This window comes from Tympanuchus pallidicinctus, unplaced genomic scaffold (assembly GCF_026119805.1).
Source record: "Tympanuchus pallidicinctus isolate F22 unplaced genomic scaffold, pur_lepc_1.0 scaffold34, whole genome shotgun sequence".
Taxonomy (NCBI): Eukaryota; Metazoa; Chordata; class Aves; order Galliformes; family Phasianidae; genus Tympanuchus; species Tympanuchus pallidicinctus.
In genome coordinates, this window is record NW_026294752.1 from 14,425 (window position 1) to 27,078 (window position 12,654).

The 12,654-nt window shown below is 58.7% G+C and overlaps 1 protein-coding gene and 1 long non-coding RNA gene across 19 annotated transcripts in view; one reads left to right on the forward strand and one right to left on the reverse strand.

Moving 5' to 3' along the window:
• The window catches only part of LOC128088430 (uncharacterized), a 44,095-nt gene that overhangs the window by 10,475 nt on the left and 20,966 nt on the right, over positions 1-12,654 (reverse strand). For 11 of the 17 annotated variants that reach the window (XM_052698964.1, XM_052698950.1, XM_052698963.1 and 8 more), the window contains 4 exons: positions 11,195-11,293; positions 10,572-10,766; positions 3,140-3,238; positions 2,517-2,711 (listed from right to left, as the gene is read on the reverse strand). In XM_052698964.1, coding sequence (XP_052554924.1) covers positions 2,517-2,711; positions 3,140-3,238; positions 10,572-10,766; positions 11,195-11,293 — 588 coding nt within the window. Of the gene's footprint in view, positions 1-1,458; positions 2,055-2,516; positions 2,712-3,139; positions 3,239-10,571; positions 10,767-11,194; positions 11,294-12,654 lie in introns of those variants that run through there. The other 6 variants (XM_052698953.1, XM_052698958.1, XM_052698960.1 and 3 more) reach the window with 6 other exon arrangements.
• The window catches only part of LOC128088431 (uncharacterized), a 30,484-nt gene that overhangs the window by 3,366 nt on the left and 14,464 nt on the right, over positions 1-12,654 (forward strand). The gene's annotated exons all lie outside the window — the stretch shown is intronic.

The following is a 12,654-nucleotide window of genomic DNA, read 5'->3' on the forward strand; positions in this document are numbered from 1 at the left end:
TCTGTCCCACACTTGCTCAGCTTTGTTATAAGGATGCCTTGCTGAAATCAAGGTAGACTACATCCACTGCTCTGCCCCCGTCCACCCAGCCAGAGACAACATCATAGAAGGCCACCAGGTTGGTCAAGCACGACCTCCCCCTGGTGAACCCGTGCTGACTGCTCCTGATCTCCTGCTCTTCTTCCAGTTGTCTGGAGAGGACATCCAGCACAGCTGTTCCATCACCTTTCCAGGGACAGAGGTGAGGCGGGCTGGCCTATAATTGCCTGGCTCTTCCTTCTTGCTCTTTTTGAAGACCGCAGTGACATTGCCTATCCTCCAGACTTCAGGCTCCATTCCCCTCAAGTCGTCCCTGGACTCATTAAGAAAAAGGGTGACAGAGAGCAAAGGGGAAACCACGGGGTACCAATGTGACAGCTTCCCACGGGGGGGAGGGGCGGGGAAGTTTGGTTGGAGAGAAAACACCCGTGAATTCTGTTTCTCTCCACCTCAAGAAGGCTTTCCTCACTCTCTCTCACCACAGCCTCATAGGCAAGTTGATGACATACCAGCTAAAAAAGAGGGCTACGAGGTGGGCACAAAACTGCCCCAAGGGCCAGACAGAGAGGGCTGCGAGAACTGGCAAAAAGCTCAGCTAGAAGCCAGTTCATAGAAAGGTGCCTTGGCCTCTACCCAGCACCAGCAACGTCCCACCCCTCCATCCATCAGGGCCCCGGCAGCACAGTCTGCAGATGATGCAGAGGTACGAGGAGCAGTTGAAACAGCACATCATCGTGCAGGAATTCAAAGGCAGAAACTCCAAGGAGCGACAGGAAAACACTGGGCAAAGCAGTCGCCCCTCATGGCTCAGCACAGCGCCCTCGCAGCGCCCTGGCACAACACGCGGCGCTGCCGTAACGCGCCTGAAGCCACTGGAGCTGCAGCAGCGCAGCACGGCTCAGTGTCCTCCAAGCTCGAGGCTGAGCTCTGCTCCGAGGCACATTCCCCTGCTGCCCACCCGCTGCCCTCTCCTCCTCCCCGCTCCCAGCGCTGCTCTTCACACCATCCCACCCACACCTCCACTCCTCGTGCCCCAACGCCAGGCTGACGCGCAGGCCACGGCTGCCCGCGTGCAGCTGGGCTTCCCGGGGCAAACAGCAACCCTCAGCACAGCCCAAGGCTGAGAAAGCCACCAGGAAGAGAGGCAAGCTCCAGGGGCCGAGTGCAGGGACGCCTGTCTCCCTCCCGGGCCGCTTCCCCTCCTTCGTGCTTTTGCTAGCGGTCCTTGGAGAGCAAGGGCAGGCTCACAGCCTGTGGCCAGCAGCTACAGGGGGGCTGAAAGGCCACCCGTTGGGAAGACCCACAAGGAAACGGGGGAAAACCAGCAGAATTTCAGGGCAGAGCCGACCGGTTCATGGCCCCGCGATCGCCAGCCCAAGCACGGCACCTTTTGACCAGCTACAGAAAGAGGCAGCACCGTGTGGAAAAAGTCGGTTTCGCTTTTATTCAGTACAAAAGGCTCTGGCTTGTATTTCTATCAACACAGCCCAAAATGAAACCCCAGCGCCCAGGGTTTCTGCTTAGCAAGGAGTCAATCAGCCTCCAGGCAGACACAAGGAGAAGCCTGACCCTGTGGCTACGTCAGCTCCTCTCCCTCCAGGCCCGGCTAGCCGTACTTCAATCTCACACTAGACCGGCCCTGGCCCTGAAGAGACGCAGCCTGAAGGAACACAGCCTCTCCATCTCTTGCCATAGATGAAGACCTGCCTCTGGCAAGCCCTCCTTGCTTGGAATGCAGCACAAGCCCTTCCCTTCCAGGTGCCTCAGCTCCGCTGCACTGTCCGTCACAGGGAAAGCACGGCCGTGCCACAAAACCGGACGCTGACTCAGTGCGCTGCCTTTGGTGCCACCTCCGAGGAAGCATTGCAGCTGATCCCAGTGTCCTGTGGGCCTTCTCGCTCAAGCCCTGCTCGGTTCTTTCTGCTCTCCTTCTGGGCTTTCTTCCTCAGCAGAGCAGCACTTGCCTTGGCTTTCTTCACTGGCTCGCCAGACCGAGTCCCAAGACTGTGCCAGTCCTACAAGAATCAAGGCACAAACGGTCAGGGAACCTGCACAGCTAACAAGTGGCTGACAGCTCGCCTGGGGAGCTCAAGTCACTGCCCGGGCAGCTGTGGCTGCCAGCACTGGAAACCGCCTTCCTGCCATCAGGGCACGCCAGAAACTCCACCTCTATCTCCCTCCCCAAAGTCCCACACGAACTGGAACCCAAAGCCATCTCCTGCAAGGCAGCGCCTGCACACGGCTTGGACACTGCCTGGCAGCACGCACAGCACAGCAGCAGCAGCAGGTGAGCTTGCACCTCCAGGCTCCTTGCGTGCCACCAGGAACAGCACGCACGCCCAAGGAAGGGCACAACACACTGCCGCACTCTCAGCAATGCCGCGGCGCGCTACCGTAGGCAACGGCTCCAGCTGCTTCCCTCCCAGCCCATTTCCTCAGCATTTCTATCAACCTCTACCAAACAGAGCGCTACTTACTGTCTCTGGGCACTTGGCAACTGGCAGGGTTATGGCCCACACGCACACAAGCTGCAAAACGGCTCCAAAGAAGAGGCCGCAGCGCAGCACGTTCTCCATCAGCGTGGGCTCAGGGATCTCCGGGGCCGAGAAATGCACTTCAGCGGCCATAGCGCAGACAGCCTGCTGCTCTGCTGCTCTCCAGGAGGCTGCTTTCTGCAAGGGGGAAACGAGAGCCATCATTCCATTCGTGCGCTCCGACAGTGCGACTTCCTGCTAGCAAAAACTCCCAGCCTGACTCACAGACGTGCTCTCAAGATAGCCTTGGTCTTCCGACCCGACCACAAGGAGGGACGCCAAACTTGCATGTCAGCAAGAGCTGAGCAGGCAAGAATCAACTTCTCCCTGAGCTTGATCGCACACGCACGACCACTGTCTCATGAACACCACCAACAACAGTATTCCTACCATCAGCTGCACATCTGCATCTACCTGGGCACGTACATGTTCACGGCCTTGCTGCTGCTGTGCCGTACGGCACCAAGCACAGCAACAAAGCACGCAGAAAGCCCACCTGCTGAGCACAGGGGGAGCAGCTGGGCTCACGCCTAAGCACTGCTTACTGCAAAGGAAGGCACACCTACCTGGCAACGGCCACGCAGGACGCTCCACACACAGTCACACACTGTTCTCCTGAGGCCCAACGCAATGGCGCAGCCACTCACACTCTGCTCCTCGACGGTCTGCAACACAAAAGTCACAAGCTGGAAATTCAACCCATCCAAGATGCCATCGCGCCTCCGTGCTCACGGCACTCGCACTCATGTCTTCGCACCAGCAATCAGGCGTGTGCTTACCGAGTGAGCGCTGCTCACTGCCACCTGACACCAGCAATCGACCCCTAACTGTCAAGTATGAACAGGAACCTATGCCTAACACTAAAAGACTACAAGTAACCTATGCCTAACTCTAACATAAGAACAGGAACCTATGCCTAACACTAAAAGACTACACGTAACCTATGCCTAACTCTAAAATACGAACAATAATCTACTCCTAACACTAACACTAAAATCAACAACAACAACAACAACAACAACTAAACCATAACTCCTGCAGCATTTAAATGGGAAGAGGAGATCTTGGCTCCCCAGGAGGCTCGGAGGAGGAGCTGATGGAAACTCATGCCACCCAGCTAATGCTGGGGGCGGGGGCCGCGCAGCGGGTAGGGAGCCGAGCGCCTGGACCAGCGGCCGTGGAGGGACGGCGCCGATGCGGGGCCTGGCACGGTGGTGTGGTGCCAGGCCAGCTGTGCCGCAGGCGGATCCACCTCCATGGGCTCATCCGGAGGTGGATCCACCTCCATGGGCTCATCCAGAGGTGGATCCACCTCCATGGGCTCCACGGAGGTGGTCGCAGCGCTGGCCCAGGCGCGATGGAAACGGAATCGCTGCCCCCTCCTCCGCTTGATCTTCAAGGCGGCCCCCCTCCTCCTCTTCGCCTCTGGGAAGCCAAGCTCCCTCTTCCCATTTAAAACAGGGCAAATTGTGCCCCTCGCCCTCTTCACTCCAGCCATGGCTGACAGAGCTCACAGAGGCGAGTGCGTTGGCCGGGGCAGCGGTGACCAAGGTGACGGCTGTGATGCGGCGAAGGTTCTAAAATGGCAGCCGCACTGCTGGCAATGGCGTTCCACAGAGCATGAGGAGGGGGCTGGAGGACAGGGCACGGGACGGCAGCTAGAAGGCACTCCCCGTGCCCAGCGGGCAGCCCTTCTCTCCGGCAAGCAAGAGGCCACAGAGGAGCCGGCCCCGAGAAAAGGGCCCTCGGCCTCCTTCATCCTCTCCCTTCTTCCACACGGGAATCTCTTGGGGCTGGCACACGCAGCACACAGCGCCATGTTCAGGGGCCTCCCGAGCCCAGCGCCAACAACAGCAGGCTCCACAGCGCACCTCACCACGCCTGCCTCCTGGCACACACCAGCTCCGCTTTCCACCTTAGCACCCAGCGCCTCTTCTTGCGCCTCACGGCTGGGGATTCAACCATTCCCTACCATCAATACGGCCAGCTGCATTTTCATTACAATCACTCTCACTCCATTCCACAGCCGCGCACAATGCCGGCACACACACACGGCGCCACCCTGGCTCACCGATGCCTCGCGGGGACCCACACAACAGCACGAGCAAAGCAGGCAGAAACGTGCCGTGCTCCTGACTGATGGCAGTCCGAAAATCTCCCTCTCCCTCCCCCCCGCTCTCCTAAGGCAGCACTTCTCCCGAGCAACAAACACAATCACACACAACTGCAGCCCCGGCTCGTCCCGACAACGGACGTCCACAGGAAGCACATCTTCACAGACCTTCTGCCAGCTCCGCACCCTCCGGCCAACACAGCGCCCACGCGCCTTGCTCCACTGCCCGCCCGCCCGGCCTTTGCTGCCGACAACTCGGCCCTACGGGGCCTCCTCCTTCGCACGCCCCAAACACCAACACAGCTCCGCTCTCGCACGGCCTTCCCTGAGAGGAAGCCGCCCCCCGACCCCGCACCACTCGCCGGCGCCGCACGCATCGCCTCCGCGTGCCGGCAGCACCGCCGGCTCCTCCCCCGAGCGCCCCTCCATGCCCCCGCACCGAGGCCCGACCCCGTTCCCAGCACACAGCCCGCTCCTCCCGGCCCCGCTCACCGGCCCGGCGCCGCCATGCCGCGCTGCCCCGGAAGTGCTCTCCGCCGGCACGAAGCACTTCCTGCCCCGGCCCTACCAACCGCCTGCGGCGTCCCGTTGCTGAGGGCGGCCCGGGGCCTGGAGGAGGGGGAGGGGCAGCCGGGGGGGCCGCTGCCGGATTCCCCTCGGGTGCCGCCGGCGCCATGCAACTTGGCTTCTTCTCCTTTTATGCCTTTTCCCCCTTTTGCTTTCCTTTGCCTTGCTTCTCTTTTCTCTTCCTTTCCTTTTCTCTTTCTTTCTTCCCCTTCACATTTCCCTTTTTCTTTCCTTTCATTTCTTACTTTCTTCCCCTCCCCTCCCTTCCATTTGCTTTCTGTCCACGCTCAGTCTGCACATCTCCAATGGACATGCCTGGAGAAGATCACCTACGCAGGCAATGAACGGCTTGTGCTGTGCTTCACTGCTTTGTGCTCTTGAAAGACACTGATTTGTTTTGCCCTTTCCTAACCCCCAAGTATCAGGAGGGCCCGGCTGGCTTTGCTGCGGAGCCTTATCACCCCGCAGTCTGAAGACTTGGGGGAAAAGCCCAGCAGCTACGTAGCTGCCAAGGGAAGATTTCATGCCCTGGCCTTCGTACAGCCCGGCTCTCCCCGCTCTGCTCTGCACTCCTGGCATCCCCTGCAGCCCCTGTGCTGCGACAAACACGAGCGCGGCTCGGGCCCAACGCCCTCCCTGCTGCACGCCCTCTCACGGCCCCATGTGCTGCACCCACACCACTGCCCCAGCCCCGCAGCCCTCCTGCCCGCAGCGCAGCCACACGCACCGGGCTCGGCCCCAGCCCCCAGGAGCTGATGGAGGCGACTCAGCCCCCGCTGCATCCACACGCAAACCTCACACGCACTAACCGCTCCTCAATACTCCGTTTCCCTCCTTTGCAGCCAGCTCCTTGCCTGCACGCAGCCCCACAATCCGCTCTTTCCTCTCCAGCAGTGCAGCAGGCAGGCGGGCAGGCAGGCAGGCAGGCAGCAGAAGGCAGTGCCATGTAGCACGCTGCACCCAGTGCACCGTGCAGGCTCCTTCGTGGAAGGAGGAAGACACCGATGCGCCAAGCCAAAATGGCAGGCAGACACTCTTGACGTGCAGCCTCTCCTCTCCCCTCCCCTCCCCTCCCCTCCTCTCCTGTCTTCTCCCCTCCCCTCCCCTCCCCTCCCCTCCCCTCCCCTCCCCTCCCCTCCCCTCCTCTCCTCTCTCAGTCTCCGGCTCAACAAGGTGCCCTCGCAGCACCCAGACGCTCCACACGCGCCGCTGCCCATGACGCGCTCGAAGCCATTGCAGCTGAAGCAGCTGAAGCAGCACGGCTCGCCGCCCTCCCAGCTCACGCCTGAGCTCTGGGCCCCAGGCGCTCACCTGCAGCCCTCCCGCTGCCCTCTCCTCCTGCCCCACTCCCAGCGCTGCTCTTCACACCAACCCACCCGCACTTGAACTCCCCTTCAATCTGGGGTTTTTACCCGAAATATGGCTTTTTACTCCCAGAAATCCCGGTTTTTACCCTTCAATCTGGTTTTTTTTCCCCTTAAATACGACTTTTTCTGCCTGAAATTCCTGTTTTTCCTATTAAATCTGGGTTATTAACCCTTACATGTGGCTTTTTCTGTTAGAAATATGGTATTTTCTGCTAGAAATCCCTGTTTTTCGATTAAATCTGGGGGTTTGCCCCTCAAATATGGCTTTTACTGCTAGAAATCCCTGCTTTTCCATTAAATCGGGGGTTTTCTACCAGAAATCCCTGTTTCTCTCCTAAAATCTGGGTTTGTTTTCCCCTTAAATATGGTTTTTTCAGCTAGAAATCCCTGTTTTCCCCTTAAATCTAAGATTTTTCACCCTAAATATGGCTTTTTCTGCCAGATATCCCTGTTTTTCCCCTCAAATCTGGGGTTTTTCTCCTTTAATATGGGGTTTTTCCCCTTCAATACGGCTTTTTCTCCCAGAAATCCCTGTTTTTCCTCTTAAATGTGTGGTTTTCCCCTTAAATATAGCTTTTTCTCCCAGATATCCCTGTTCTTCCCCTTAAATCCAGTGTTTTCTCGCAGAAATGCCTGTTTTCAACTTAAATATGGCTTTTTCTGCCAGATATCTCTGTTTCTCCCCTTAAAAACTGTTTTTTTCCCCTCAAATATGGCTTTTTCTGCTAGATATCCCTGTTTTTCCCCTTAACTCTGGGGTTTTCACAGAATTGCAGGGGTTGGAAGGGACCTCCAGAGCTCATCGAGTCCAACCCCCTGCCAAAGCAGTTCCCTACAGCAGGTCGCACAGGTCGGCATCCAGGCAGGTCTTGGACATCTCCAGAGCAGGAGACTCCCCCACCTCCCTGCAGCCTGTTCCAGTGCTCCTCACCTCACTGCACAGAAGTTCCTTCGCACATTGGTGCAGAACTTCCTATGCTGCAGTTTCCGGCCGTTTCCCCTTGTCCTGTCTCCACTCACCACTGAAAAGGGTCCATCCTCGCCATTCAGCCCCCCACACCTCAGATACTGATAGACCTGGATCAGGTCCCCTCTCAGTCTTCTTTTCTCCAGGCTGAACAGACCCAGTTCTCTCAGCCTTTCCTCATAGCAGAGATGCTCCAGGCCCTTCACCATCTTGGTGGCCCTCCACTGGACTGTTTCCAAGAGATCCCTGTCTTTTTTGTCCTGGGGAGCCCAGAACTGGACGCAGTGCTCCAGATGAGGCCTCACCAGGGCAGAGCAGAGGAGGAGGATCACCTCCCTCGACCTGCTGGCCACGCTCTGTGCAATGCACCCCAGGATGCCATTGGCCCTCTTGGCCACAAGGGCACACTGCTGGCTCATGGCCGACCTGTCGTCCACCAGGACACCCAGGTCCCTCTCCGCAGAGCTCCCCTCCAGCAGCTCATCCCCCAACCTGTAGTGCTGCATGCAATTATTCCTCCCCAGATGCAAGACTCTACACGTGCTTTTGTTAAACCTCATCTGATTTTTTTCTGCCCAGCTCTCAGCCTGACCAGGTCTTGCTGAATGGCAGCACAGCCTTCAGGCTGTCAGCCAATCCTCCCAACTTCGTATCATCACAAACTTGCTGAGGGTGGCCATTATCCCCTCATCAAGGTCATTGATGAAGATGTTGAACAAGAGCGGACCCAGCACCGACCCCTGAGGAACAGGGCTGCTTACAGGCCTCCAACCGGCCTCTGCACCACCAACAGTGACCCTCTGTGCTCTGCCAGTCAGCCAGTTCTCAACCCACCTCACTGTCCACTCATCTGTCCCACACTTGCTCAGCTTTGTTATAAGGATGCCTTGCTGAAATCAAGGTAGACTACATGCACTGCTCTGCCCCCGTCCACCCAGCCAGAGACAACATCATAGAAGGCCACCAGGTTGGTCAAGCACGACCTCCCCCTGGTGAACCTGTGCTGACTGACATACCAGCTAAAAAAGAGGGCTACGAGGTGGGCACAAAACTGCCCCAAGGGCCAGACAGAGAGGGCTGCGAGAACTGGCAAAAAGCTCAGCTAGAAGCCAGTTCATAGAAAGGTGCCTTGGCCTCTACCCAGCACCAGCAACGTCCCACCCCTCCATCCATCAGGGCCCCGGCAGCACAGTCTGCAGATGATGCAGAGGTACGAGGAGCAGTTGAAACAGCACATCATCGTGCAGGAATTCAAAGGCAGAAACTCCAAGGAGCGACAGGAAAACACTGGGCAAAGCAGTCGCCCCTCATGGCTCAGCACAGCGCCCTCGCAGCGCCCTGGCACAACACGCGGCGCTGCCGTAACGCGCCTGAAGCCACTGGAGCTGCAGCAGCGCAGCACGGCTCAGTGTCCTCCAAGCTCGAGGCTGAGCTCTGCTCCGAGGCACATTCCCCTGCCGCCCACCCGCTGCCCTCTCCTCCTCCCCGCTCCCAGCGCTGCTCTTCACACCATCCCACCCACACCTCCACTCCTCGCGCCCCAACGCCAGGCTGACGTGCAGGCCACGGCTGCCCGCGTGCAGCTGGGCTTCCCGGGGCAAACAGCAACCCTCAGCACAGCCCAGGGCTGAGAAAGCCACCAGGAAGAGAGGCAAGCTCCAGGGGCCAAGTGCAGGGACGCCTGTCTTCCTCCCGGGCCGCTTCCCCTCCTTCGTGCTTTTGCTAGCGGTCCTTGGAGAGCAAGGGCAGGCTCACAGCCTGTGGCCAGCAGCTACAGGGGGGCTGAAAGGCCACCCGTTGGGAAGACCCACAAGGAAACGGGGGAAAACCAGCAGAATTTCAGGGCAGAGCCGAGCGGTTCATGGCCCCGCGACTGCCAGCCCAAGCACGGCACCTTTTGACCAGCTACAGAAAGAGGCAGCACCGTGTGGAAAAAGTTGGTTTCGCTTTTATTCAATACAAAAGGCTCTGGCTTGTATTTCTATCAACACAGCCCAAAATGAAACCCCAGCGCCCAGGGTTTCTGCTTAGCAAGGAGTCAATCAGCCTCCAGGCAGACACAAGCAGAAGCCTGACCCTGTGGCTACGTCAGCTCCTCTCCCTCCAGGCCCGGCTAGCCGTACTTCAATCTCACACTAGACCGGCCCTGGCCCTGAAGAGACGCAGCCTGAAGGAACACAGCCTCTCCATCTCTTGCCATAGATGAAGACCTGCCTCTGGCAAGCCCTCCTTGCTTGGAATGCAGCACAAGCCCTTCCCTTCCAGGTGCCTCAGCTCCGCTGCACTGTCCGTCACAGGGAAAGCACGGCCGTGCCACAAAACCGGACGCTGACTCAGTGCGCTGCCTTTGGTGCCACCTCCGAGGAAGCATTGCAGCTGATCCCAGTGTCCTGTGGGCCTTCTCGCTCAAGCCCTGCTCGGTTCTTTCTGCTCTCCTTCTGGGCTTTCTTCCTCAGCAGAGCAGCACTTGCCTTGGCTTTCTTCACTGGCTCGCCAGACCGAGTCCCAAGACTGTGCCAGTCCTACAAGAATCAAGGCACAAACGGTCAGGGAACCTGCACAGCTAACAAGTGGCTGACAGCTCGCGTGGGGAGCTCAAGTCACCGCCCGGGCAGCTGTGGCTGCCAGCACTGGAAACCACCTTCCTGCCATCAGGGCACGCCAGAAACTCCACCTCTATCTCCCTCCCCAAAGTCCCACACGAACTGGAACCCAAAGCCATCTCCTGCAAGGCAGCGCCTGCACACGGCTTGGACACTGCCTGGCAGCACGCACAGCACAGCAGCAGCAGCAGGTGAGCTTGCACCTCCAGGCTCCTTGCGTGCCACCAGGAACAGCACGCACGCCCAAGGAAGGGCACAACACACTGCCGCACTCTCAGCAATGCCGCGGCGCGCTACCGTAGGCAACGGCTCCAGCTGCTTCCCTCCCAGCCCATTTCCTCAGCATTTCTATCAACCTCTACCAAACAGAGCGCTACTTACTGTCTCTGGGCACTTGGCAACTGGCAGGGTTATGGCCCACACGCACACAAGCTGCAAAACGGCTCCAAAGAAGAGGCCGCAGCGCAGCACGTTCTCCATCAGCGTGGGCTCAGGGATCTCCGGGGCCGAGAAATGCACTTCAGCGGCCATAGCGCAGACAGCCTGCTGCTCTGCTGCTCTCCAGGAGGCTGCTTTCTGCAAGGGGGAAACGAGAGCCATCATTCCATTCGTGCGCTCCGACAGTGCGACTTCCTGCTAGCAAAAACTCCCAGCCTGACTCACAGACGTGCTCTCAAGATAGCCTTGGTCTTCCGACCCGACCACAAGGAGGGACGCCAAACTTGCATGTCAGCAAGAGCTGAGCAGGCAAGAATCAACTTCTCCCTGAGCTTGATCGCACACGCACGACCACTGTCTCATGAACACCACCAACAACAGTATTCCTACCATCAGCTGCACATCTGCATCTACCTGGGCACGTACATGTTCACGGCCTTGCTGCTGCTGTGCCGTACGGCACCAAGCACAGCAACAAAGCACGCAGAAAGCCCACCTGCTGAGCACAGGGGGAGCAGCTGGGCTCACGCCTAAGCACTGCTTACTGCAAAGGAAGGCACACCTACCTGGCAACGGCCACGCAGGACGCTCCACACACAGTCACACACTGTTCTCCTGAGGCCCAACGCAATGGCGCAGCCACTCACACTCTGCTCCTCGACGGTCTGCAACACAAAAGTCACAAGCTGGAAATTCAACCCATCCAAGATGCCATCGCGCCTCCGTGCTCACGGCACTCGCACTCATGTCTTCGCACCAGCAATCAGGCGTGTGCTTACCGAGTGAGCGCTGCTCACTGCCACCTGACACCAGCAATCGACCCCTAACTGTCAAGTATGAACAGGAACCTATGCCTAACACTAAAAGACTACAAGTAACCTATGCCTAACTCTAACATAAGAACAGGAACCTATGCCTAACACTAAAAGACTACACGTAACCTATGCCTAACTCTAAAATACGAACAATAATCTACTCCTAACACTAACACTAAAATCAACAACAACAACAACAACAACAACTAAACCATAACTCCTGCAGCATTTAAATGGGAAGAGGAGATCTTGGCTCCCCAGGAGGCTCGGAGGAGGAGCTGATGGAAACTCATGCCACCCAGCTAATGCTGGGGGCGGGGGCCGCGCAGCGGGTAGGGAGCCGAGCGCCTGGACCAGCGGCCGTGGAGGGACGGCGCCGATGCGGGGCCTGGCACGGTGGTGTGGTGCCAGGCCAGCTGTGCCGCAGGCGGATCCACCTCCATGGGCTCATCCGGAGGTGGATCCACCTCCATGGGCTCATCCAGAGGTGGATCCACCTCCATGGGCTCCACGGAGGTGGTCGCAGCGCTGGCCCAGGCGCGATGGAAACGGAATCGCTGCCCCCTCCTCCGCTTGATCTTCAAGGCGGCCCCCCTCCTCCTCTTCGCCTCTGGGAAGCCAAGCTCCCTCTTCCCATTTAAAACAGGGCAAATTGTGCCCCTCGCCCTCTTCACTCCAGCCATGGCTGACAGAGCTCACAGAGGCGAGTGCGTTGGCCGGGGCAGCGGTGACCAAGGTGACGGCTGTGATGCGGCGAAGGTTCTAAAATGGCAGCCGCACTGCTGGCAATGGCGTTCCACAGAGCATGAGGAGGGGGCTGGAGGACAGGGCACGGGACGGCAGCTAGAAGGCACTCCCCGTGCCCAGCGGGCAGCCCTTCTCTCCGGCAAGCAAGAGGCCACAGAGGAGCCGGCCCCGAGAAAAGGGCCCTCGGCCTCCTTCATCCTCTCCCTTCTTCCACACGGGAATCTCTTGGGGCTGGCACACGCAGCACACAGCGCCATGTTCAGGGGCCTCCCGAGCCCAGCGCCAACAACAGCAGGCTCCACAGCGCACCTCACCACGCCTGCCTCCTGGCACACACCAGCTCCGCTTTCCACCTTAGCACCCAGCGCCTCTTCTTGCGCCTCACGGCTGGGGATTCAACCATTCCCTACCATCAATACGGCCAGCTGCATTTTCATTACAATCACTCTCACTCCATTCCACAG